Source organism: Hetaerina americana, unplaced genomic scaffold, assembly GCF_022747635.1.
Source record: "Hetaerina americana unplaced genomic scaffold, ioHetAmer1.1.p SCAF_8, whole genome shotgun sequence".
In the NCBI taxonomy this organism is placed as follows: Eukaryota; Metazoa; Arthropoda; class Insecta; order Odonata; family Calopterygidae; genus Hetaerina; species Hetaerina americana.
This window is the reverse complement of record NW_027287427.1, coordinates 46,040,528-46,068,127: the sequence shown is the minus strand read 5'-3', so window position 1 is coordinate 46,068,127 and position 27,600 is coordinate 46,040,528. Positions and strand designations below refer to the sequence as shown.

Genomic DNA, 27,600 nt, shown 5'->3' with positions numbered 1-27,600 from the left:
GTTAAGAAAAATTTCATTTCAAATGACTGAAAGGATGTTAGTTTCTCTCTGAAAAACAACTATACTGTGTTTAGCATCTTTTGAAAATTTTATAACAAGTTTAAAGTTTTCCAGGGAACTGTAATTTCAACATGCCTTTTAATTACTGACTTATTCAATACTGACTTTTATGACTCAACTACCTATAAAAGAAATTCATCTAATTACTGAAATCATGATAACTGATGATAAGCAGCAATCATTAAATACTATGAAATACTAGAAAGTACTTGCTGTGTACATGAAGTATATCATATTATTCATATCCAATTTTGATGATGAGAGAAGAGATTACATTTCGCGACCTGAATTTGAAACTCCAGGGTAGGATTTATGGCAAATAGGGCACCAGTGATGTACAAAATACTCTCAGCACTAATAATAAACTTGAGAAATAAGATTATGACACAACTATACAGCCTAATATGCAATATGTGCATGAGAGGAGGAATATTGATGAACATTAAAAAAAGGTAATAGCAAATAAACCAAAAATAGGGTGGTCAAATCAGAAAAAGATAAAAATGGAGCCAACCTTTATACTACATGTGGTTCTTCAGCAAGGTTTTAGTAATTTGCATTGTTGAGAGAAATCCAAAGGAGGTTGGAGAACATTTTCTTTGGCGATGAGATGTTGAACACTGTGACAGTATGAAAAATGTTAGGCAAGCGAGGAAGGGCGATGGAAAATATAGTAATGTTGGATGGAATGAAGAGAGGAAAGAAATATGCAGAATTAAAGAAGGGTTCATTTTAATGTCGAATGCCAGGTTATGTCTGGTTAGGAGTGGAAAAGAAATACTATATAATAGCTCAGTCTGTGTTAATTCAAAATCAACCTTAAATGATACAATGCCAATAATAACTTCAATGTTGCTCATGCCATTGGTATAACTGAAATTGGGCCAACTGCCATTTCTATTGATTGGGCTCACAATTACAATGGCCAATTAATTTCACAAACTGATTACACAAATTAAAAGCAATATTGTTTCCACTGAGAATTCCTAAGTCTTACACTATATTCCTGATTCGTAAATGAAATTCCTGACTTTTTCAAAAATGTTTGCCTTTTTCACAAAATTTTGAAGATATTGAATAATCGGAAGTTTTTCCAATTTTCCACCACTTCTAAGTTCTAAGAGCTAAGTTAAAAAGATGAGTAATGACCACCACTCCTGATCTTTGCAAAATATGTACATTGATAAGGAAATTAAATGATTAATGGTTTCTGGCGTAACTTTATGGAACCGATTCATTATAAATAAATGAAAGGACTAACTTTGTAGTTCCACACGAAAACAATTTATTCACACGACCCAGGTTTCGAAGTAAAACTTCATCACCTGATGATGAAGTTTTACTTCGAAACCTGGGTCGTGTGAATAAATCGTTTTCGTGTGGAACTACAAAGTTAGTCCTTTCATGAAATTAAATGAGATAAAGGAAAAGTTAAAAAGTGACATATAAATATGTAGAGAAAGGTTTCCATAACTATGCAGCAATTTTCAGATGAATGAAGACCTGATCTGGGAATACTATATCAAACTGAGGAGAGGAGGAAGACCTCAAAAAAAACTAAAAATAAAAGTCAGAAGTAAAATCTTAAAATAAGATCAGGTAAACACACACTAGAACGATAGGAAATATTATGCCATTTACGTAACAAGATTGCTAGCAATGAGAGGAACAAGTGGGATGGAAAGCAGACATATAAGTAGGTTGAACTAAGTTACAGGAAAGACTAAGAAGGGTTTCTAACATGAGAAAGAACTATTATGGAACAGCCAATAGTACATGTATCAAAATAAGCAGTTCATTAACACTTTTATTATATTTTTTAATGTTTCATGGCTTTAATAAATGCATTAGAGAAGGTGCAAGGTAAAGAAAATTGGAAGCAAAGGCAATGTAGTGCTACAGATCAATAATGACAATAAAATGTTTTCATACAGTAATGAATGAAGTAGTACCTACTCTGACAAGTGAGAGGAGATTATAAAGGACACATACAAGAAGAAAATGAAAACTAATTAGACATATCCTGCCTGATAATTTACTGTGGACCGAAGTTGAAGTAACCATAGAGGGGAATAATTAAAATGGCAGGCGAGAATGAATTAAGAGAAGGTGATGGAAGATATTAATGCAAGGAACTATGAAGGCATGAGATTGGTAAATTAAAAGAGAAAAGGATAACTTCAAAAACTACAACAAACCTATCCTCAGATTAATGACCCGTGACAAGTATCACTCAATGCACCTATGGCTATTTTGGATGTTCAGCAAACAGCCCCGGTCACATGATTAGTTAATGAATGAAAATAAAAATCTACAGTCAATCAATCACAAGAAGATAAACTAAGAAAGAAAGAAAACACAAAAAGAAAAAGATAAGTGACTATACATGTAGCAGTGAAGAGTGAAGACGATTCCTTCTGATAGGGTTGCCAGGCTAGAATGGTCGAAGAATAAGATACAGACGAATGGTAGTCCATGCAGAATCTTTCCCACAGGCAGCCAAAATTTGCAAAGAGATTTGACCTCAATGGGAAGCAATGCTCGACTGCCAAATGCACTGCAGTGGAAGGCGACAGCAAATCACTTTTTCCCAAAATTGTCTCCAACCTGAATAATGGTTCGCAACTATACAAGTACTCAATAAGGTTTGCTGTTGGGCTTTCCACTTCATTTCTTCAAAGAAATATCAATGAAAATTATTTATTGTACATAGTGCAAAACCTCAAACTAGAAGCTCTGCACAATGAAGACCTCTATGGAATGAACTGTGTATACAGCATTTAAATTGCATGCAAAAAACTTGTCTGAAGTGAATCTCTTTTAATTTTGAAACTGTAATATGAAGATTAAATATCACCTGCAACATGAGTTTCACTTCCTTGGCCTGAAATTTATGTAAAAATAATCCTAAAAATTCCCTTCCATTCAACCCTATTCAAGTGATATTGTCGTAACAACACTGAGCAGTGTATCTATGCAACTGCATCTTCCTCCAAATCACCTAGTCTGTGCATTTTTGAACAGAAGCCATTCTCCAAAAATCTATGCAGCAATATAGGGAAGATCCTCTTTGGCCAAATAGTAATTTTCCAGTATTAAATATCAGTAATAGCCTTTTGGAAACAGTTAAAAGAAATAATTGACTATATACACAATAATCATTCCTACTGACATTGCCATTGTGAAGTGCCACTAAGTCATAAACTGTAGTACTTCACATATTTTTCAGGTTTTGTTGAGGTTAAGCAGGCAATTCGACTATAATGGTGGGGCTGAACCAATTATTTATCAGGTGATCCTTGGCTGGGACAAATTTGTTAGCTGTTTGTTTTCTTTAATTTATTCTATTTTACTCCAGGGTTTTATAAGTAATGAACATGAAATAATACTTTTTTTTAAATAATAAAATATCTGGCATGATGTATGAGTATACCTTCATTTTGGTTTGAGGGAAAAAAGTAGCCCACCAAGTTATGGCCACACTGCATGGTATATGATGCAAACAATCTCACAGAATCTTACGGGGAATAGCTCACCAAGATATTCTGGGGCACCAGACAAAATGTGGCAAACCAATGTATAAGTTAACTTATTAGGGTGCAACGCATGAAGTTTATCAGAAAGCTGAAATCTGATTAACTTTTTATCCAATCCTTCTAAATCACCTAAATTAATGAAATATTGCATTTCAGCCTATTTCCCCATTGTAGACAAAGGCATTATATAAATGAAATTCCAAATGCTAGTTTCATTCCTGTCAAAACTACCCTTCTCAATGCAATTAAGAACGACTTCAGCCATCAGACCAACCTAAAAACCTTAACAGCAATGCCACTTGTACAGGCTCTTCAAATTATGCCATGGTTCTCCTTGTGCTTCCTTTGAAATATTCACAGCTTATTCTTACTTCCATTCTTCCAGGCGGAGTACATGCTTTTCGTCATTCATTTTTACTTGAGGGGGAAAGGCAGAGCTTAGCATCAGATAGAAGTTATTACAGTGATATCCTTGCCATCCATCCATCCATCCCTTCGGAAGAGAGCATGAGGGAAACTATAGTATAAGTACTTCTGATGCTTTTTGTCTCTGAATACACTAGGAAACACAGATGCAACAAGAAGGTAAGGCATTCGCGCTTAGTGCCGCACTTTGGGAAGCATCGAAATGGCAAAATAGATTCATACATACTACATGTTTCTTGGTACTTAGGATGATTCACCAAACACGTATACGATTCGTACGGGAAAAGGAAAGCACCTTATCCATTAGTCCATGTTTGGCTCAGGTGACACAAACCAAACTGGCGACCTTTTTTTGAAGCACTCTGGTATGAATACCAAAATGGCTTGTGCACTTGACATGATAAAGGTTTCATCTTTTATTCCTCTTCCATGGCAGTTCATTGCCTTCACCTCTCACTGTCCCTTCATGAAGAGGCTACCAATTCTGTCTCCACTATCCACAAATTCCTTCACAATGACTTTCCCTTAAAATAAAATTAAAAAATTTGAACACTCTGGCATTTATATTCTCTACAGTAAACATAAACCTGTGTAAATACAATTATTTATTGAAACAATTTATTATAAGCAATTATATGGATAATACATATTTAACTATAGAAATATTTACAAATTATGTACATTCCATGTATACCCAAAAGGTAAACAATGTTAATTTAAAAATTTAAAAAAAATTTCTATGTGATAGAAAATTTCAGAATGGAACTGAAGCACTAGGAAACAAAGTTTTATGTATACATTTGAACCAAGGTATGTGTAGTTAAACCCACATAGCAATCATCAGTTCATATAAAAATGGGACATTAGCACATTATTTTATTCTAAACACAATCTCGAGATTGATAGAATAAAATATAACCAGTTTCTGATGATTTCTGAATGTCAGAAGTGAGACCATAAAAATCTTCAATAGCAGCTGCATCAATTTTCTGAAATGAAGAAATTTTCTATTTCAGATAAAGACAATCATGTAAATTAGAATAACATGAAACAAAAATCCCACTTAACAAAAATAAGAAGCAGTAAAGGTTTGATTTGAATTAAGTTCCTGAATTAAAAATTCAATTCCATGAGATCATTATCAACTTACATCAACCATATCATCATCGAACAGTAACCAAAACCCATGACTTTTCACAATGCTAATATAATGTCCTCTATTAGGTCCACTACCACAGTGAATTACAACAGCCACCAGATCATACAAACGGTCAGGATTTACAGCATCATCAGACTGAAATAAAGAAAAGATATAAATTTAGCCATTGTATAATTTTCAATAGAATAGGATTAGAAGTGTATGAGACCGACCACAAGCACATTTCATGACAGTTAAGCCCAATTTCAGTCAATGAAACAACCTTCAGATTTTCCTTCTTTAACAAGTAAACTATGGGAAAACATGCAAAGTCAGAACAACTATTACGTAATAAACAAAACAATAAATTATAAATGTGTACACCAAAACATGAACTGATAGAACTAGCAGCAACTGTCCATTATTGATGACAGTTCAATTCATGAAAGAAGGAACACTGAATTCCTTCACTGAGATATTATTTAGGTACTACTAGTTTCATTGTGTTCCTCATTTAATAAAAATGAACTTATGCATAGTTGAAACTGGAACCATTGAACCAGGGCTCAAGAACAATTTTCTTAATATTTACACTACAACAAGATTTCCAATTTACTCCAAAAATTCTATTCTCTTCTAGAATTGACAACATAAGTTTTATTAAACCCCAAAAACCAAATCTTTAAATGGTTGGGTCATATATTATTCCAACAGGTAGATGTTATCAATTTTTAATCAAATATTCTATTCGGGTAGTTCATTAATATAATCATAGTTTTGTGAGAGAAGTGAAATGACACAAATTTCTTCATCAAATAAAATCAAGGATCAAATCAAGTAGACACAGGGTTCACTATACTTTCAGCTAGGAATAGGTTCCACTTGGTACCCTGGTCATATTTTTCCCATTGCTAAGGGTATTCTTTCAAAAACGGTTTATTGTGGATGGACACACTAACTAACCTCTGCTGAATTTCTAACCCTTGCCTAACAAGACACAAAATGATATCCTACACTAAAAGAAACAATTCCAAAAACTTTCTCCCTCCCTTCATTCAATTTAACTAGCCTATTCTTATCTTCTTCATACCTTGTCTACCCACCATTTTCCTCTCTATCACAGTCTCCAACCTTTCACCTCCATTCAAATTGGTTTCAAGCATGGTAATGTCATTTCTTACCCCTTCCTTGCTTTCCTAACATCCGCCATTCTATCACACCCTTCAACATCCCATTTCCAATCAGAACTCTCTGCATTCATCTTTCCTGGCTCCTTTCAACTTATCCAAACAATCCTCTCTCCTCTGCCACCGTGCCTTATACTTATTTGTTGTATTCCTTTCTGTCCGTTTTACCTACTCCAACCTTCTCCATACCAAATCTCCAAAGCTTCTAATCTACGCCTGTTATTTTAATTCAATGATTAAGTTTCCACACCATACAAAAACATGCTCCATATCCAAGTTTTCACTAATCTTTTCCTTAACCAACTCACCAACCTGTCACCAACTCCCTCCTCCTAGTTAAATCTTCTTTGTTTAATCAAATTCTACTTCTGATGCCCAGACTACTTTGATCACCTTGGTCCAAAACACTTCTAAGATAGATAAACAGTTCTACCTGTTGTAGTTTTCCCCCCACAATTTTAACCTTTCACTCACTCCTCAATAACTTTTGTTCTAGTGGCATATTGGCTTATGCAAAAACGTAAACCATTCTACTTATCAATATTTTCCTTTATTTAAAAGTGCACCATGAATGGATTGTTGCTTTAATCCTTCCTTAGACTTAATTTTAGACAGAATTTTCTCTTGGTAAGTAAATAATTTTTTATTACACAATGCACTGAATTACTGAATTGATGAATTCTTATACCCTACCTCGTCCCACAGTTGATTTAATTGACCTTCCTACACCTTTGCTTCCACCCACACATAAACTTTCATCCAAAAATTCCTTTTGAAGTGAAGAACTAACTATGTTTATCTGTGTTCAATATATCACAGACCTTTCATAAAAGGTAGGAAATTACCAGTGCAACTCACATCTGTGCCTAGGAACTAAGGCTATAAACATTTGACTCTCATGTACTTCAATTAGGGCGGTTTCTCGAGTCAGCCCCAAAGGTTGCATCCTTCGATTGACAGCCCCTGCCTATTGCTTGGCCACCACTGTCAGAGACATCTAAACCCCTAAAATGGTTTGGTCACTGCCGGGAAGAAAAGGAGAGTGTGTGTACATCTGCACCTAGGATCTTTTTATGCCCCAGAGAGATAATTGCATAGTTAAATTTAACAAGCTTATCTCAGGTATCCAAATTATGCCTCTGATTAACGGCAATTTTCCAGCAGATTTTTTGCAAAGATATGGTGGCATTTAAAAATATTTTTCCTTCACATTCAGTTTTACTATCTAAATGATTCAAAAAGATGAAGAAATAGTGAAAATGTAAAGAGCTACCCTTGAAATTGAAACTGCTAGAAAAACCACAAATACAATGCGGAAAATTCAAAGTGTAAAAATCATTTGCCTTGACTGGGATTCAAACCTGGATCGCTCAATGTCTGGTCAAGGTGAATGATTTTTACACATTGAAATTTTCTGCATTATAATACATATTAGAGGATGACTCTGTTAAAAGTTATAGCTGAGGCATCTCTTGCAGCTCTTTGAATTGACAAAAACATACATTTCCTAGCCATGAGCAAGATTTATCTCACCTGCACAGGCCATTAATTAATCTTAGAAATGCCCTACTTCTTAATTTAACTAGGGAAAAAATAATGATTAGAAATAAATTTCCAAGCAGGCAAATGTAATAGAGGGCTTTTACATACAATCATGAGTAACACAACCATATTATAATTCATCATATATATGCATTGGCACTAATTTTAAAATGAATTTCTTTATACCCACCACTCTACTCATTATTTATGGACTGGAACCTCACTTAACAAGCACCTTGCATAGTAAGTAAATCGAATAATGACATTTTTACCAAAAATTACTCACATAAAAAGCAAATTTTCCCATTACCAGTGAGGAGAGGGGAATTCCTATAATAATTATGTGCCTCCTACTTCAGTTAATGTTTAGCACTCATTCTGCTGGCATCTTAGAGTCACTGGTGATTACACATCATTCTAAATTTGTATACAAACATACTATTTGTGATTTTTTTGTGCAAAGTTTAATACTATTTTTTTCAGAGATTTAAAAATGTCACAGAGGAAAAAGCCGACACAAGACAGTCATAAAAGAGTAAAAAATAACAGTAGAAATGAAAAGTAATATCGTTAAAAAGCGAGAACAAGGTGTGAGCGTGACTAATCTGGCATTCAGTAATAAGCTTCAAAGGGAGTGACAAGAATATCTACATAAAATGTAACATATTTCCAATGATGTTTAAAGCTCGCTTCTCATATAGATAAACAAAAAGCAATTGACATATGACACTGTTTACAGGAATATCATTAGTGAGAAGACAAATGCAATTTTCCTCGGCCTCGTTAAGAATATACCAGGATCATCAAGAGTCAAAGAAGTATCTAATGGAAGCTGTGTGTGGTTCGAGAAGTTAAGGGATGAGCTGGCATCCATAGCACTGTGAGGCATGGTGAAGCAGCGAGCTCTAACTCAAAGGCTATGGAGAACTTCATCAGTGACTTAAAAAAGCTTGATTCAGAGGGTTACCTGCCACAACAGTTTTTTTAATTGTGATGAGATGGGTCTCTTCTAGAAGAAGATTCAGCCAACTATTTAAAAATTAAAACCCTGCTTATTTACAATTTAGAAATTCGGAGAGCATTCAAGACGTGTCAAGACCAAAAGAGTAGGCTGGACGAGATGCAGAGGTCATGACAAACTGTTGCATTGTACATTGAGAAGCATCACCCAAATAAGGCAGTGGCTATGCACACTACTAATTTATTTAATGATATATGCTGAATTACATTAAATAAAATGTTGAAGCATCAACACAAACAAATGTCTCCACACAGCTTTCCAGTAAAAAAGAAATAGGAATGTAGCATCAAAAATAAACTATTTATTTTGATTCTTTTTGTTTTCTAAAAATCAAAGTAGCATTCCAAGTTGGTTCATTCCGTGATAGAAGAAAAGATGAAAAAATTTCATGATCCTAAGCCATGTATAAATAATTTTCTTTGAATAAACCTCGCACATAATTTGTTTCCAGCATTTATGCATTTATATTAGTTTATATGGCAAAAATTGTTTCAATAAATGAATGCTTCACTTTAAGAGAAAGACCACCTAACAAATTATGCTCGTAGTAAAAGGTATCACTGTAAACGTGGTCTGTGCAATAAATGCACCAACTGGTGCAATCTGGTGGCCATGGCACAGACTTCAGCCCCGCCCACTTGTGACTCCAGCTGCCTGAGACCCAATGAGCTGTCTGTGCTTGGTGGATTGTTGAGCTGTGGGTATGATGCCAGTTATGTTAGTTACTGTTGTGCTTGTTGGTAATAGTTGTAGTTTTTAGGGGAGGCGACCGACAGCTAAGGTCATTTGCGCCATAGGGGATGGACAGGATAGGATGAAGGGTGGAGAGAAACCCAGTGTTGGCATTAGCCTACTCTTTACGAAAGGCGCCAAGGGGTCCGCAGTTTAACATCCCATCCGACGGATGGCGTACTCACTCAAAGTGCCCTCCACAAAGCACCTCAAGTAGGGATCGAGATACCTCTGAAAAATATTCAACACCGCCGGGATTTGAACACGCGCCCTCAGGGTGGGAAGCCAGTACGTTAGCCCCCCGCACCATCGCGATCCCCTTGTCCTTGTTTTTACCATTTGTCGAAAATGGAAATTGATGAAATCACGGAGCAACAAATCAGCATCAAGTTTTTTGGTGAAGTGCGGAAAAAGTTATAAAGAAATCACTGAAATGTTGACAGCAGTTTCCAGTGATAATGCTCTGAAGAAAACATCCGTTTCCAAGTGAATTATGCATTTTAAAGATGGCCGACAAGACACCATGGATGATGCAAGGCCGGGACGACAACATTGATCATGTTCAGTCCCTTGACCTTACCGATTGTCGAAAAACTGTCCAAATGATAGCAGATGAACTGAATTTAGAAAAATCGAAAGTGCACACTATTTTAACCGAACATGATGGATGGATCCTTCACCATGACAGTGCACTTGCACATTCAGCATAGGTTGTTTGCCAGTTTCTGGCAAAACATTCCATCACCATCCTTGACCATCCTTGATCATCCTCCTCATTTGCCAGATCTCGCCCCCTGCGACTTTTCCCTCGTCCCAAAATGCAAAAATGTGATGAGGGGACATCACTGGGAAGATGTGGACACAATAAAGCAAGAAATGACGAGAAAACTAAAAAGCCTAACTGCAGAGGACTTCCAAGGGTGATTTAAACAGTGGAAAAGAAGATGGAATAAGCGCATAGCAATGAATGGAGAGTACTTCGAAGGGGACAAAATCGATGCAGACTAAATTTTGCAAAATAAAGTTTTTATGGCCTCAGTTCGCATATTTATCCGACATAGTAGCATGTTATAAAGGGAGAGGACTGACAGCTAAGGCCATTGGTGCCATTCAGGATATGTGGTAATTTGGTAGGGGTAGTATGTTCAGGGAATGGAAGCAGGGTAGAAATAAACCTGGCATCAGCATTAGCCTACTCTTTCTGCATGGCACCAAGGGGTCCACAGCTTAATGTCTCATCTGACAGATGGTCTACTCCACTTTCATGTGCTCTCCACACAACATCCCAAGTAGGGATTGGGATACCACTGAAAAATCCCGCCACCCCAGGGATTCAAGGCGGGAAGCCATTGCATTAGCTATCACACCATTCCAATCCCCACTACCCTGCTCATTTCCAGAATTATTTCAGGTAATCTACCATTTAAAGTAGGTTTAAGAAATATGTGAAATATTATACTACTCAAGACCTTTCTGCGGTCTACCGCTAACGTTCATAGAAATGAATCAAGTTTTTACGTGCAGACAAAGAAAAACCATGCATGCAACTGAAAACGGACAGTGTGCAAACAATTATGCTAGGTAAAAGATGATTGAAAAAAACTTCTGCAAGTCACCAAAATCATAAGGTCTGAAGAATTGTATTTTGAAATTTGGTTAAGCAGCATAAAATCTTCCTAGAAGTTATACATCACACAAAAGAGTCCATGCATGCACTTTACATTTCGAGCAAATGAATGGACCAAATTTATAAATAAGCATAATAGCCATTAATGGTAACTCACCGTATTAAATAAACGCAGCTCTAAGGGGAAAACAACTCGATGGGATACTTTAATGTGCCTATTGTATTGCTCCATATATTTAAATCTTTTAAGGTGAAGGGCTAGGATCATAGGCAACTTTTTAACACGCATTCTTTTCTGAAAAATAAAAAAAATGGCAAAAATGATAAGCATTGTTTACAATTTGACAAAAGACCATATCTATATAATCTAGCATGAAAAAATGACCAAACTGCAAGGCAGACAGAACACACAAATATTTCCCGAAAGTGATATTGATTCACCATGAACTTGGGAGAAAAACTTCTCATTGGTCATAAGGGAATCTGATATTCATGAAAACCATGAAAATAGCCAGAAATAACGGCAAAAATTAATTATTAAAACTAATAATGCAAAATAGTTTTCAAGAAGTTCATCAGAAAAGAAAACATAAATATGAACTTCAGGAGCTGGTTATTTCACAGCTATTATAATCAAAGGCAAATGGAAGTAAATCAAATAAGGTTAAGTGAATTGAAATATAATCGATTATTAACAAGGGAATTTGATGACAGATATTACTTCATTTTCATCTTCATTAAAAGATATTATTTTTTTCTCAAGATCAATAATATAAATAACATATTTGTAAAACAACATTATTTTCATCAACAAGTTCACTTCATTCAAGTTTGGCCCAACAATTTTTTATCACAAGTGTCATAGAAATTCCAATTCTGTTCTTCCTGGAGAAAGGCTTCATTAAAACTTTTATTATTGGATACTTTCCACACTATGCTACCTTTAACTGACGTTATATCAAGATTATACTATTTGCAACATTGAAAATATGCCTACTAATCCGATTAAAATGGCAAAAAAATTATTCAATATCTGGGTAAAATGACTTTTCAGAAAGCATATTTTTTTCCACTTTTGAAACATGTCTGACAATTTACAACACCTTTAATGATTCTGTTTCATGTGCATTTACATATGTCTTTTCTCCATTTTACCAATATATGAACACTACTCCAGCTAGACAGCCTTTTAATGAAATACAAACAACAAGGGTTATTGGTGGCATAATAATTAAAAAATTATGAATACATATTCACAGTTTAGTGCAATATTCTGTTTGAATAACAAGAATTATATTAACAATTGGCCAAGCTAATGGTAAATATTACATCAGAACACATGTTAGAACCCCTAATGACTCAAAAATAACTAAACAGAATAATTCATGAAATAGGTGATCCTCAAGTTAACACTATGCACAATTTTGAATGATGAAACCTACCCTATAACATGCCATCTTCTTTTGTTCTTGGCAGCTGCCCTTGCCTGCAAAATGCATCAATAAGGGCTCTCTAGCTGCTTACATATATTGATTCATTACTACTGTGTTTCTATAAAAATTACCCTTCATTTTATTTTAGCCTCCCCTGATGCTAAGACAGTGACAGCAGTTCATCAAAGATTTAAAAAAAGCCATTAAATGCTTACTATTAACGACAAAGTGCATATTATTGACTTATTTAAAAAGAAAATATTGTATATTGAAGTTGCTAATATGCACAGGAAGTATTCTCCCATCCAAAGATGTAGAAGAACATAGAAATTTGATCGAGTTTATGCGTGGTATCTCATACTGTGAAAGTGATACCTACAGTGCATGAAAAGGTGTTAGTCAGCTGGGAGAAAAAAAGCTTTAAATTTGTGAATTAAGGACGTGAACAGAAAAATGTAGAAGGTAATAATTCGTTCCGTCAAAAATGGTGAAGCCTAAATGAAGACTTTACGAAAAAATCTACTCAATTAAAACAACAAGATATTTACAACAAATAGGTGATATAATACAGATTCAGGGAAATGCATTATTCAAACAATACACATTATTGGAGAGGCATTGACACCAGCAGTTGAAGAAACTGCTACCAACTATCCTGCAGATCTGAAGAAGATTGAGGAGGAAGGTTTAGGGGGGAGCAGGTGAGTTTAAATTTGGCATCATGAAAACAGATCTTAAATCACAAGTAAGATGACCCTTTGAATAACCTCTAAAATCCATCAGTGTTAGTCTCAAGGTATATGATTTATTATATACGTTTTTAACCAGACTTTTGGGTACTATCTCCCTGGGAGACCATACACTGAAAAACATTTACATTTTTCCCTGAGCAGAGTTCATCCAATATTTGCCATTTCTCATTACAAAGACTGCTTTGGTGCCCATTATTTTTACATGAAAAAAATATATTTGATAGCCAAGCATAATATCAGATAATTGCAAAATGCTGGTTTCATGGTTATGGAGTCATCCCCAGAGAGAGAAAGTCACATTGATCAGATACATAAGATTTTTTTACTAACTCCAGGACTCCCTCAAGAGAATTTTCTATAATCTACTTCATGGAAGATAACAACAATTACGATGCACCATGATTTTTCATTGATTATCACAAATATATGCATTACAGTACTAATTCCTCCTGCAAGTTGCTAAAAAATGAAAAACTGGATAAAATATTTCCACCAACCTGTGCTTCTTGGTAACTGCTACAGTTGTCACATTTGAACTTATTATCACTGCATAATGTTTCAGTATTACTGAAACACTTCAAGCAGTGGGTTATGCTAGTATTCTGGTCTACATCTACTTGAAGATCAAAAAAATCCTCATCTTTGCTGCTAACCTGGAATTGGCAAATTTTAAATCACTAATAATCTCCAGAAGGTGAAAATCCATTTCCTTGAATTAATATAAATGTATTGTTTACAACAAATTTATTTCACACTATTTTTTTCCATGCCTGTTAAGCATTGAATAAAAGGACAATGCAATCTGGAGCCTTAAAATATTTGAATAATTCTAGTAATATATTAATTCCTTCTCCCATATTTAATGAACTAAAAAAATTGTCTCATGCTAGGTTTACATATCACTTTTGCCAATTGAATTTTTATTTATATACCCTGCAAGCCACCGCTAGAGTGTAGCAGGGAGTGAATAAACACCAGAATAATTTTACCCGAACATTACCCTATCGTGGTCAAACAATGTTACAATGATCCCCTATCGTTCATAGAAATGACATCCTAAATCTATCTATTTTACACTTAATCTCTCAAATTTTCTTAACCCAATCTCTCCTACCATAGTATGATGGGGGTAATACATTTTCAACATCACTGCTAAAGAGACCTTCCAATTTATGCTTGAGCTTCAAACTGTAATTTAACTTATGGACCATGAGTGATTTCCAGCAGAGTTCCTCTCATATTTTTGATACTTCCTCTTAATACTTTTGATTTACTTACTGAATACTTAGTTTATCATAACAATGTTTCACAAATCTAGCTCCTCAATGCTGCATACGATCCAATTTGGCAATTAATCCAACTTCGTGAGGATCTCATATACTCGCAGCATATTCTAAATGAGGCCCAACCAATGACAGATAACATTTTGACCTTTGACCTTTTCAGCACATTTATCTAGCACTCTTCTAATAAATCCTGATATTTCGTTAGATTGTCCACATATTCCCTATATGTGTTTCACACAGGAGAGATCATGAGTGAAGGTAATGCCTAGGTATTTAATTGAGTCTACACATTCCATTTCCGTGTTCCCAATACAGTTGACGTTTGGGGGGGGAATTGCTCTTTTCAACACTACTTCCAAGCACCATATAACAGCATAAAATTACCAAGCTCGCCACATTAAAAGAGGAGATTTTTTAACTCCAAAGAATTTCAACCTACCTTCATTCTAGCCAATATTTCTATCATTTCTATTATCTACCTTATCTATCTGATGAGGTAGAGCCATCGATTCTCCCCTCTATCCCCCCATTCCCACTCAGTGCCTCCTATATCCACTTGCCCGGCCTTCATAAAATATTTCTCAATGCCCAAACTCTCCCCCTGTCAGGCGTAGCACTTTGTTTACAGCATTTTGTGTCCATTTTATTTTTTTATTCTTTTCCATTTTTCTTGAAAACCTCCAATCTATGCTTACCCTCCTGCTTCAGCAATCCATTTTGTCAGAGGAAACGGCACGCCAAATAATTTTATCAATGATCTTTTCTTTCAATCTTTAATAGGGTTCCCATCAGTAACTACTTCTTCTTGATAAAAGCTTCTTTATCCACTGGACTTTTCCTTCTAATGCCCCCACTAATTAGTTCACATTCCTTTAAAACACTTCATAGGTAGGGACGATTTTTCCTACTATTATATCATTTTGAAGAACTCGAAAGAATTTAAAGAAAATAGCACAAATTACCCAGTGTCAACACCCTTTTAGCCTGGGAAAAATTAAACTCCTTTATTCCTGATGGCCAGGGCAATATTTGTACTCTTAAGGAAAACTTGTACATTTTATTTTATAAAATGTAACATAACACTAAACTTTCAGGGAAAACTAAAGCAATGAAATAAAAATTGGAAGCTCTCAGGTACAAATCACTAAAATATTTTATTCACCTCAGGAGATGTGTGGACTATTAGCCAAACTGAGGAGAATTCACTACCATGAACTTTGCAAGCATTGAGAATTTCCCTATATATATGTAATTTATGTGCACATATTTGATGAAGTAATACACATGTTATACACTAAATTTTACAACATCGTTCACTAATGGAAGTATATTCCATTAAAATATGGTAAAGTTGAAGTTCAGGACAATCCAAGAAACTGTTGAGTTGGTTAGGCTACCTTAAAATGCTTAACAAAAAAACAATAAACTCCAATATTAACCAAAGATCATGACTGAAATAAATTGTTTACATACTGTTTCACAGTTCAAGCAACGGGTTTCACTAGTAAGTATGCCTTGGAATATTTCATGAACCCACGTAGGCTCTTGTTGTGAGTTGTTTTGCTCACCACAACCACTTTTTGGCTTGGAACAGTTTTGATGCCGCTCCGCTAAAACAAACAAACAAATACATTACATATCTATTAAGGTTCTCGTTATTAAAAAAATTAGATTGATCGAGATAGAGAAGTAACTTACCTAATATTATTTCATTTATACGATTAATAAGAAAATTTAAAAATTCATGAGCATCTTGCTGCATGTAATTATCGAATTCCTCTGAAAATAGGTAAAGAAAAAATTTCACAAAGTTGTACAGCACATTATACCAATAAAAAATTAAACAAACTAAGAGTTACATTATAATTAATTTAAAAATACAATTCTTTTAAATAAAATAAGTTGAACCTTTTTCTTTTCTAAGACGAGCAATAAACTTCTTTGGTGCAATTGATCCAACTTTCTTTTTCTGAGTTGCTATACGATAAAAGAGATCCGCTAAACAAGTTAAGAGAGTTTCCTTCGTTCGCTTATTTCTAGCTTTATATTCCAATACTTTTTCTCTGAATGGCCGGCAAAAATACAATGCTTGAAGTACAGAATTACTATAGCATGTATTCCCAAACTGAAAGAAAAGTGACCCATAGATATTAAATTCAAGCCCAGCAACCTTTTCACTGCAGCAATTAAATAAAATGCATAAGAGTAAAAAACGACTTACATTCACCAAACCAAAATAGTGCTCATTTGGAGGAAACTGATCTGATCCAATGTCTCTCTCCAACTGAGACACGTTTGCACCCTAAACAAATGGTTTCATACAAAAGATTACTAATTGGAGATTATTCTCTCGAAAATGAGACGGTTTTAACTAGTGCTAAGTCAAAAGTAAGCAAATATTTTTAAGAGGTAGTCTTCAACAACATCAGTTTTACATTCAATCAACAAGTTGTCAACAAATGTATCGTTGGCAATAACAGACATATTCCGTTTGATGTACAGTAAATTCCTAATGAGACATAAGGTTTTCCCATCAGTAACATTGAATGAATGATATTTAACTGTAGGGCGTATTTTCAATGACAGTGATGGGCATTCAAAACAACCCGGTGTTATGCAAATTATAAAGCGTCAAGTCATTAGCATTAGACATTAATACTGGACATACTGCTAGATTAAACTCTCTAGGCCCTTAATAACATACGTATAACATTTATACTTACCATTTTACTGGGTAAAACACTAAAAACGCAATACCTCTACGGAGCCATAGGTTGACTCCTCCATCTTTTATTTTGATTCACGCAACGCCATCTGCATGGTCTGCTGCATGCACAGGGGTTGACAGTCGAAAATAGTGATGAGAATAAATACTATCTTTGAAATTTTAGGTTCTCGTGATTGATACTTTTTGCGAATCACACCCACTGTGTTCATATGTTATTGCAATGATTGCATAACCAGAACAATGTTTTAAATAAGTGATACGTCATTTTCTGCGCAATTGCTTTGAGTGTTTGTTCAATACTCGGTATATCATAAGACGAATGATTAGCACGGTTGTGAGTCATATCTTAACACCGGTCCATTCATTATAGCAGTATGACAACTTCCAGATTTTACTTAGGGTGTACAGCTCTATTTTTCAGTATTATTTCAGTGTATGGGTTGCGCGGAGTTGATCATGTTTTTACAGTTAGTGAGAAACCCTTACCACTGGTTGTAAATACATGGCCATTCGTAGCTGCCACTGCCAAGGGTATGATTAACGTGGATTTTATTTTATATCCATCATTTTAAGATGGCATATTTATTTTTCGCCAGGTTTCCCTGGTTAAATAATTTGAAACTGCATGATTATTTTGTTTTATTCAAGCGTGGGAAGCAATTTATAACCAAAGTAAAACAGCATTGGATGCTGTGGAAATTGGATGTACTCAGTGTGAAATTGATCGTTGTGATGGAACCGTTGGCTATGGTGGAAGCCCAGACGAGAATGGTGAAACGACGTTGGATGCCATGATAATGGATGGGTAGGTGTAAAGTACCACAAATTATTGCATTTAGTATTTCAGTGTGATGTTTACATGTTAAGAAATGGTATACATTGTTATTTATTATACATATTTTCGACAAATTCAGGAGAACGATCAATGTTGGTGCTGTAGGAGCTTTGCGACGTGTGAAAGGTGCCATTTCGGTGGCACGGCGGGTATTAGAAAATACGAAACACACTCTCCTAGTTGGTGACCAAGCTGCTGATTTCGCAGAAGCTATGGGATTTCCCAAAGAGGACATTTTCACCCCGGAATCACATGCCAAATGGAGAGCATGGATACATGACTCTTGCCAGCCAAATTTTTGGGTGGTGAGTTGAGTGAATTTACTCAGAAAAAGATGATGAAGATTTATTTAAAATTGATACCCGATTTTATGTTACAAAGTTTTGCAGGCCTTTAATAGGCATTCAAGAATATCCCCTAAATTTCGGAGAAGTAGGAATGTATGACCTCAAATATTTTCATCGCCAACTTGGTTGACGTCTAATATTCACTTAAATATTTCCATTCTGAAACGAACTAAGTGAATAGAAAAAAATTTCAAAAAATGCATGTCAAGCCTGCACGTGCTAGAAATAATCGACTTAGTCAAATCCTCAAAATGCCATTTGTTGTTCCTATCTCCAGTTACAGTGTATATTATCTCAAAGAGCTGCTCTTTATCCTGATTAGATTACTTGCTAAAAATACATGTATGATAACTACCGATTGTTATAGTGATGTTTTGGCTGTTATCAATTACATCTCTTGTTGAAATCAGTTTCAATAGTTATTTCATCTGGAATTTGTTAAATCGTATATGGATAGTCATTTACCATGCAGATGGTCAAAGATGTGTGTCAAATGTTTTTATAATCAGATTTAATTAATTGTGGATGCCTTAATTCTGAAAATAGCTTTCTTTACTTGGCTCTTATGTATTTTTCCCTTCTCAACATATTTTCATTGCTGTTGTGGTTTTAACAAATTGAACATGCCTCACAATGTGCCTGATTCATCTGGCTCTTCTTTACCTTGTCATGTTCCATTTTATCTTTTTCTTCTCATGCTCTTATGTGTGCTTCTTAATTAATTTTTTATATGAATACTTCTTGCAATATAATTTTCCCTTTCTGGCAACACTTCAAGGAATTGTACTATATCCATATTTTATGAGTTCATAATTTTCCATGGGCTTTATTTTAAGGTAAAATGCATTTCACCATATTGAGGCATCATCAGGTACAAGTTACACGTACAGCTGTTGAATAAATACCCTTCGGACAAGGAGAGGAGAAGGGAAGTTGAAGGTTGGGGGTCGGTGTTTTTCGGGTCATCTAAGTCAGTGGTCAGGGTTTTTTTTGTTAAGGGAAGGAGAGGCAAGGGTGCCTTGGTTATGACGTGGCGTTGGGTGTACTGCTAAAACCACGGGTTGAATTGGCACTGCCTGTTTATGTTTTTTGGGTAGTCCGTACAACCTGGGAGCAGGGGGGTTCATTTGTATTAGTCTGCCCCTACTCCTTCCATACCCTGGACAAGACCCATTGCCCAGTCATAACCAAGGTGCCACCACCTCTTCTTCCCTTAACAAATAAATCGTGACCACCTACTTGAACATCCTTTAAAACCCCAACCCCCCTCCCTTCTCTCCAAAGGGTATATTTTCAACAACTGTAGGTTTAACTTGTAGCTAATGATGCTGCAAGTCAGTGTAATGCATTATACCTTAATGTAAAGTCTGTGGAAAATGACGAACTTATTTAATATGGACACTTCATGCAGCAGCCCTGCCATGTTGAAAATGCTGATTATCTTTTGATCACCGAGCAATTTTTGGCCTGGTCAGTACTTTGGCATGGTTATAGTTGCTTGAAATTTATTCAGAAATCAGGAAGGAAGCCATTTCAGCAATTTATTCCTTTGTGGCCTCAGAACCAGTTACCTATTGTAGTCCAACTATTTCCCAATGATGCCCTAGACATTGAGCAGTAGCAAAGGTGATTGTATATAAGGGGGAGGGGGCTTGTCCTTAGGATACTTGAACAAGTGAAGATGGCCACAAATCTTGAGGTGGAAATTTTTCCAATTATGTAAAACTTTCTGTTAACTTCTAAGAAACTGCAGGAAATGCTGCAACAGTAACTTTAAACAGAGGCAGCCGCTATCTTATTTATCTGTGACTGAAAGATTTTGTTTAAGGAAGCTATGGCATTATGTTTGCAAAATTTAAACTCTCTTAAAGTTATATCTATTCATGCCACAAAGATGTTCGTAGTTAAAAAGATCCCCAAGTATGTATTTCATTTTTGAGTCATTTTGATGAAATTAAGGAGCATGTCCTCAGTGACTCGCTCGGTCCTCAATTAAAAGTGTAATATTGTGTCGATTTTTTTGACTAGTGATTAGTCTGTGTGTAAATAGGCACTCCCAAGTAAGCCATCAGTTTTTTATGGTTTATGTCAGTTGAGAACATGACTTAGCTGTCGTGAAGAAAATGGTTTATTTCCATGGCTGTACACAGGTACACTCATTCGTCAGTACATTCAGCTCATTGGCAGGATGCAGTCTTTTCATGATGACTTGACCCATTAAAACACGGAAGTGGGGAAATAAATGCAGGATAGGGGCAACTTAAGGGGCTTGTGCAATTCAGGGTAGTTACCAACCTTGGATCAGGCAATCCCAGTTGTAGAATGCTGCCAATCTAGGAGAAGCTGTTTTTTCCTGATAACATGTACCTTTCTACAGAGAGCACCTCTTATCCTTCATTACTGAATTTGATTTGGCCAACAGGTTATGCTATCATTAGATGAACATGACTTACTAGTCTGAGGATTCATTTGTAGCAGCTCTCAAGTTTTATGTTTACTTGTCAATTTCTTTATTACTTCATATTTCTTTTTTGTTGACATCTTCCATCATCTATTTATTGTAATTGATCCTTTGCTTTCATTTGTAATTCTTCCCTTCCATTTTTCCTTCATTTATTCTCTTCAGTTAGCAATCGTGCCTCAGGATGTTGCCAATTAGTTTTCTTTCTCTTGTGTCCTCCATAAGGTCCTCTTTTAATTTATTCAGCCTTAATCAGAAAACAACACTTTTTGGCCTTTTACGTCGGACAGTGATAACAATGGACACGATTACGAACACCCAAGCCCTAGGTGGAGAAAAACCCACCCATGTAGGAATCGAACCCGTGACACATGGCTTGGCAGACGAGGACGTTACCCCGCCGCCACCAGGGCCGGCATACTTAGCCTTTTTCACCCAACCTCTAAAAGACACCATCTTCATTGTTGCTCTGATTATCAATTTTATTTTCATGATTGTTCTGTAGGACCACATTTCCAAATATTGTGATCTTCTTTGTTCTGCTGCCCTTAATTCTCAGCCATAGGAAAGTCACCTCAGTATGCAAGTTTCTCATAAGAATAATAAAGAGTGAAACATTGAGAATGTAAAGTTATAAATTTAAATAATAGTTGTAAAAATTGTTCAAAATGTCCTACCCTAAAATATTTTGGTTTTCTAGAACAGTACATAGATGCATTAGCCTCACATTTAATAATTATAAGGATAAATGTGGCTCTTAATTAAATAAACTCATGGAGAATGATGCTTTCTAACTTACAAATATGGTGGTATTTAGATTCCTGAAAACATTATTTGTGACAAAACATACACATCTGGTATATAACTGTCTTCCTATCTGTTCTGTCTTATACTTAATTGTACCCCTGTGGATGATAATTTAAGCAGAGATACTTTTCTTTTACTTAACAAAGTGCAAATTTTAATTGTCATAGAAAATCTCAATTTGGAAGATGCATGTTGCCTGGGCCATAGTCATGTCATAAAAGGTTCTTAGTTTATTTGATTGTTATAGAGACCTTCTAAGTGTAATGTGGTTTTAATTTATTGTTAATAGGCAGCAAATGAATGATTGGCCAAAGAATAGAATTATAGGTGGATGACTAAATTGGGAATTAACAATGTCTCTTGCCTCTAATGCTGTAATGATTTCTTGTATCTATCTGTACGTCTTTCCAATGTCATGTTGGCCCAAGCTGATATAGAGCTCTTGGTACTTTCTCATTATTTTTTAAAGAAATTTGTATACTGGCTATTTTTCCAAGAATGCAATCAACTTGTGAGTTTTCATGATTCTAGGGGTTCTCTTGTTTGGTAGAGATGATTCTTTGTGCAGTTCTCTAGCTAAATTTGAGAATTAAATAGAGTTATTAATCATGAAAGCCAAGAGACATAGGTAGATACTTAATGGTGTATTTCAACTTTGGAATTTAGTGCATCATTGCAAAATCAACAGTGCTAATTGTGAAGTTGATTAGACATATTTCTATGTACGTATGAATACTTTCTTCAACATGTCAATGTTTATTCCTCAGAATGTTTTGCCGGACCCGAAAACAACATGTGGTCCCTATAAACCAGTGACCAAATCTATTGAAAATAATGAAGTTGGAGATAATGGCTACTCCTTTGGTCGTTATAATCATGATACAATTGGAATGATTGCAATCGACGGTGATGGAAATATAGCTGCTGGAACATCAACTAATGGGGCTATTCATAAAATCCCTGGGTAATATATTTAATACAAACTTATTTTCTCTATTTAGTTTTTAAAAAATCGTTACTTCATTATATTGTATGAGCAGCCACATAGGCATATGCGTTAAATTATGCATGGGGAGAGAAATACGTACCTATATTGTTAAAGGAAAGGGCAAATGATTAGGCTATGTTAATTAAAAATGGTGTGGGTGTTTTAATTGGTTTTGCTTTGCTCTTGACCTGTGCCCGGAAAGAGTTTTCTTTTCCCTGCTGTGACCTACTCTTCATGTTTTCTCCTGTAGGTTGCCTCTGTAATTTTAGTTCAGGAGTTTTAGGTTTTGATAACTCCCTTGATGCCAGAAGTAGAATGCAATGACCTGTACCTTTGAAAGTTTTGCCTCCTCTCTTAATAACTTTTAGTTGACAGTTTTTGAGAATCATAGCAAATTCATGAACTTTGAACCACTTCCAATGGACTACAACCTCGATGTGGTGGAAGGGCTAGTGTATTCTGATGACCCCCTAGAGCTGCACTAGTGGAAGCATGGATAATTGCTCCTGGTATGGTCACCTATGTCTAATATGTTGGAGGAGGTGGAGAGGGGCAATATGTATAGGTATTTTAGGGCCATGGAAGGTAAGGTGGAAGGATAGTGGGGATTACTGAAGCAATAATTGTAGAGTAATATACAATGGGAAGGAAAAAAGCCAGGAAGGGGTGGAAATAATATTGAACAAAAAGGTTGGAAGATGTGAAGTAAGCATAAGAGCTAGTGACTAATAGAATATTATCAGTAGAAGTAAATGTTGAACCAATGAACTTGGTCATTGTTCAGGTCTAAATGATAGTTTTTATGGGAGGTGACCAACAGCTAAGGTCATTTTCGCCATTAGGGATGGATGGGAAAGGAAGTATGGAGAGAAACCCGGCATCAGCATTAGCCTACTCTTGTCGAAAGGCGCCAAGGGGTCTGCAGTTTAACGTCCCCTCCAACGGACGGCGTACTAACCCAAGTGCTCTACACAAAGCACCTTAAGAAGGGATTGGGATACCACTAAAAATATATGTTTTCTCCAGGATTTGAACCTGAGCCCTCTCGGTGGGATGCCTGTACGTTAGCCACTGCATGATCCCAATCCCCTTCAGGTCTACCAAGCAATCATAAGGAAGAAGAAATTGATAGGGTACACAAGCAGTTAAGAGGATATAATAGGGTATGTTCCTGCAGGGAGGCTTTGATAGTGATGGAAGATTGGAATGTGATGTGGTAGGTTAAGGAAGAGATTGTAATGAGGAGGGGAATTATGATTTAGTTTTGAGGAATGACTGCGGGGAGAAAGCTGGGCTTAATCAGGATGAGATTCCAATATCTACCAAAGTAGACATGGGAATACATCGAAAATGCCTGCAATTTACAGAGATCAGTTATTCTATATGGAGAAAATTATGAGTGCGGACTGGGAGACGGGTATAGTTGAAGAAAAGTGACAACGTATAAGAACAGGGGTATTGAAAGCTGCAAACATGACGACAATGGGAACAGTTATTTGGAAAAGAACAAGGAAACCATGAATTGCGGATGATGTGAGTAGAAGGAAGAATGTAAATAGGTAGGTAGAAGGAAGTATTTAGAGTTCAATCATAAACTGAGGTGGGAAACTAACGAGGCAAAAGAAGCAGGGGGAAAGTCATGATTGGGCACATGGTTGATTAAAAGTTTTATAGGTGTAGATTGGAGGCTTTTGAAATGTGAGTGTGGAGAAAGATGGGAAAGGTCAAGTGGACAGAAGGGAAAACAAACGAGGAAATGCTAGGTATGATGGGGAGGAGAGGATTGATTTGAGAAATCCAAAGGAAAATGGATAGAGAGAATTTTGATTGGTAATTGGATTTTGATAAAGGGGAGAACATTGGGCAAGTGATGAATAGTTATGAATAGGATAGGCATATCGGATGGAATGAAGGGAGGATTGAATCGTACACAAATCAGGTAGGATTTATTTTCGGGTGGTGTTGGATTTAATATTGTTTTGTTTGGAGAAGCAAAGAATGTATCATTGTGTAGTTTGTGTCCATCCAAAACCTACCTTAAATGGAAGTATTACAGCAATAATATTAATTCTATGAACTTCTCTCAATTTCTAATGGAAAAAGTGAATGTTTTTCTAATATGTTCCTTATACCTTCACATATTGTGTGACCTTATTGACTTGGAGTTGAACTGTTCCTTTACTTTTTCATGATTTTTGCTCTGCTACTCTTAATTGTTTCTTTGACATTTTTAATGAGTGAAATCCCCTACTAACTGTTGTGGCTAAGAGTTATTCCATCCGACTTGACATGTTCCAACTTCCTTAATTCATCTGAACCATGAGAACTGAACTAAAGACATTCTTATGAGGAGAGATAAATGTGACCAGTCATGCATGCTAAATGACTCCTTTTCTTATACTAGGCGAGTGGGTGATTCTCCTATTCCGGGAGCTGGAGCTTATGCCGACAATGATGTTGGTGCAGCTGTTGCAACTGGCGATGGAGATGTTATGATGAGATTTTTGCCAAGGTAGGCTAATTTGGATTTAAGGTTTGTCCCAGTTTTTAACCCATTCAAGTTAGGGGCCAAATTGAATCCTATTCAGAAAAAATGAGAGATCCCATTAAAGAACAATCCTTTACAGAAATTGTGCCAGACAGGCATTTTACAAATATATCATCTAAATGAGTCCATGAGCTATCTATACCGTTTCATCAATGCCCTCTCTCTTTAAAGGTTCTGCCACTGGTTTAATAACTGGAAATCGTATTATCTATGCATGGTTAACCATTCAGTTTAAAGCCAAAGAGGAGGTTTATATTATCTTATGTAGTGTTTACTTCATAAAATTTATTTTTTTCCAGTTTATTGGCTGTGGAACACATGAGAAGAGGTTTCATACCAGACATCTCAGCAAAGTATGCATTGCAAAGAATCATTAAGTTTTATCCAAAATTCCAGGGTGCAATCGTAGTGGTAGACAAGGATGGGAAATTTGGAGCTGCATGTAATGGTTTTGGTACATTTCATTATTCGTGTGCTTCCCAAGACCTTGGGCAGACAATTAAAGAGGTGAAATGTATTGATACATTACCACTGTAAACGTTTGTTTGGAGTAATATATTTGATGGGGTGAATGAAAAAATGATATTTTATAGTTTTTGATTGATGATCAGTGTAAGTATTAAGAAATGGGATGTTTAGGTATTTAGGAGTTCTTGCTAATCTGATTGTGCTTTATGAAATTTTTACTCAGAATTATACTTATTCCTAACCTATTGGAATATGTAGTTTTTAAGATTTTTCTGCAGTGCAGGGAAGGAATGTGGGAAGAGGGCATAGTTATTTCTTGGTTCATCAACCACAATATTATTAAAAATATAGTGAGTCATACGCAGGAACCACTTAAGGTGCATACATTTCATAACCGATTTTGTCTGAATTTCCAACTTGATATTAAATTATAAGGTGCCAGAAGGAGTGCAGATGCCACCATGACATTCCATTTTCAGAAGATATACTTTTTAAATAAAACAGTTGTTCTGACATTTATAGTGTTTCATTGAAATTCTCATTTAACCATGATCCCAAGAGAAAAATTGCGTTTTAAGACAATTTCGAAATATTTCTCCCTGACCACATCAATTCACAGCTCCAACAGTTATTCTGAGTATTATCTCCAATTATATGAATATTAATATTTCTGATATAGCTTCATATTTATTTTTAGATATATTTTACTTCATCATAACCATATATGTGATGTGCGTATACTCTGCAAAAGTAAGTTTTCCTGGATATGAATATACATCAAATGATGTAAACATTTTTAATATGTCTTGTGATAGAGTGGAAAGATACCTTGTATATAATATATGTTAGATGTAAAGACTTGATGATGAAAGACTGAAGAGAAGCTTGAGCTAAATTTATTTTAAATATTACTGATTTAAGTATAATTGTCTCTAGACAAATGTTTTTACAGCTGATATTTCAAACATTTAAGTTGAAAAGGGTCAAAGGAATAGTATAAAAAGAAGATAGTTCAAAGGATCCACCAGAAATACTTCAAGTTGAATTTATTCCTAGAGTCTTGAAGAAGTAAAGTCAACAGCCAACTCATCATAAGGAATATATACATTTGTGTCTAAGGATGGTAGCAATAGGGTTGGATGAATTAGTCATGGGAACTCCAAGGTTTGTTTACAGTTTTCATTAATTCCTATTAGCTGCATAATAACATTCACTTGATTGGTAGATTTAATCAACAGTGCATTATATATAAATACATATTCCAATGTCTGCACTGTGATAAAAGATGAGATTATTATTATTATTAGGTAATCTACCGGTTAAGGTAGGTTTTTGGATGGACACAATTACCAAATAAATATTTTGTTACTCCTAACAAAACAAAAAAAAATCAAGCATCCTACCCTACCTCAGGTCCCTCTTCATCTCCTAGTACTTCATCCCGTCCAACATCCCTATCCTGTTCCTTCCCTTTTCGCGTTTGCCTAACATTCTCCCCTCTATTACAGTCTTCAACATCCCACTGCCAGTCAATACCCCTTTCATCCACTTTTCCTGCCTCCATAGGATTTCTCCCAGCAAACCCCTCTCCTCGCCAACCATACCAAGTACTACCTCATTTGTTTTCTTCTCGGTCCATTTCACCTTCTCCAAAAAATGAGATTATGTATCTAAAATA

The 27,600-nt window shown here is 35.5% G+C and overlaps 2 protein-coding genes across 3 annotated transcripts; one reads left to right on the top strand and one right to left on the bottom strand.

The window, feature by feature from the left end:
• Positions 1–4,685: 4,685 nt before the first annotated feature.
• Positions 4,686–17,570, bottom strand: Usp12-46 (Ubiquitin-specific protease 12/46). The gene is made up of 9 exons (XM_071596553.1): positions 17,464–17,570; positions 16,962–17,042; positions 16,649–16,865; positions 16,439–16,519; positions 16,214–16,350; positions 13,952–14,107; positions 11,427–11,564; positions 5,173–5,316; positions 4,686–5,011 (listed from the first exon to the last, which is right to left on the bottom strand). The coding sequence occupies exons 1-9, from the start codon at positions 17,464–17,466 to the stop codon at positions 4,904–4,906; spliced, it is 1,065 nt and encodes a 354-aa protein (XP_071452654.1). The 5' UTR covers positions 17,467–17,570; the 3' UTR covers positions 4,686–4,903.
• A 38-nt stretch (positions 17,571–17,608) lies between these two features.
• LOC139697560 (N(4)-(Beta-N-acetylglucosaminyl)-L-asparaginase-like) lies at positions 17,609–26,437 on the top strand. 2 transcript variants are annotated; one of them, XM_071596317.1, is made up of 6 exons: positions 17,609–17,999; positions 18,117–18,273; positions 18,383–18,605; positions 22,686–22,882; positions 25,311–25,418; positions 25,754–26,437. In XM_071596317.1, the coding sequence occupies exons 1-6, from the start codon at positions 17,843–17,845 to the stop codon at positions 25,989–25,991; spliced, it is 1,080 nt and encodes a 359-aa protein (XP_071452418.1). In that variant the 5' UTR covers positions 17,609–17,842; the 3' UTR covers positions 25,992–26,437. The 2 variants fall into 2 exon arrangements, with proteins under 2 accessions (XP_071452418.1, XP_071452417.1); XM_071596316.1 differs by having other exon boundaries at positions 18,383–18,608.
• The last annotated feature ends 1,163 nt before the right edge of the window (positions 26,438–27,600 follow it).

Coding starts and splice junctions, on each gene's coding strand:
- LOC139697560 (XM_071596316.1), top strand. CDS start 17,843: ATGACAACTTCCAGATTTTACTTAGGGTGTACAGCTCTATTTTTCAGT. Junction 18,274..18,382: donor GATGCCATGATAATGGATGG/GTAGGTGTAAAG, acceptor CGACAAATTCAG/GAGAACGATCAATGTTGGTG. Junction 22,883..25,310: donor GCTATTCATAAAATCCCTGG/GTAATATATTTA, acceptor TTCTTATACTAG/GCGAGTGGGTGATTCTCCTA.
- Usp12-46 (XM_071596553.1), bottom strand. Junction 16,351..16,438: donor TATAAATGAAATAATATTAG/GTAAGTTACTTC, acceptor TGTTTGTTTTAG/CGGAGCGGCATCAAAACTGT. Junction 5,317..11,426: donor AGCTGCGTTTATTTAATACG/GTGAGTTACCAT, acceptor TCTTTATTTCAG/TCTGATGATGCTGTAAATCC.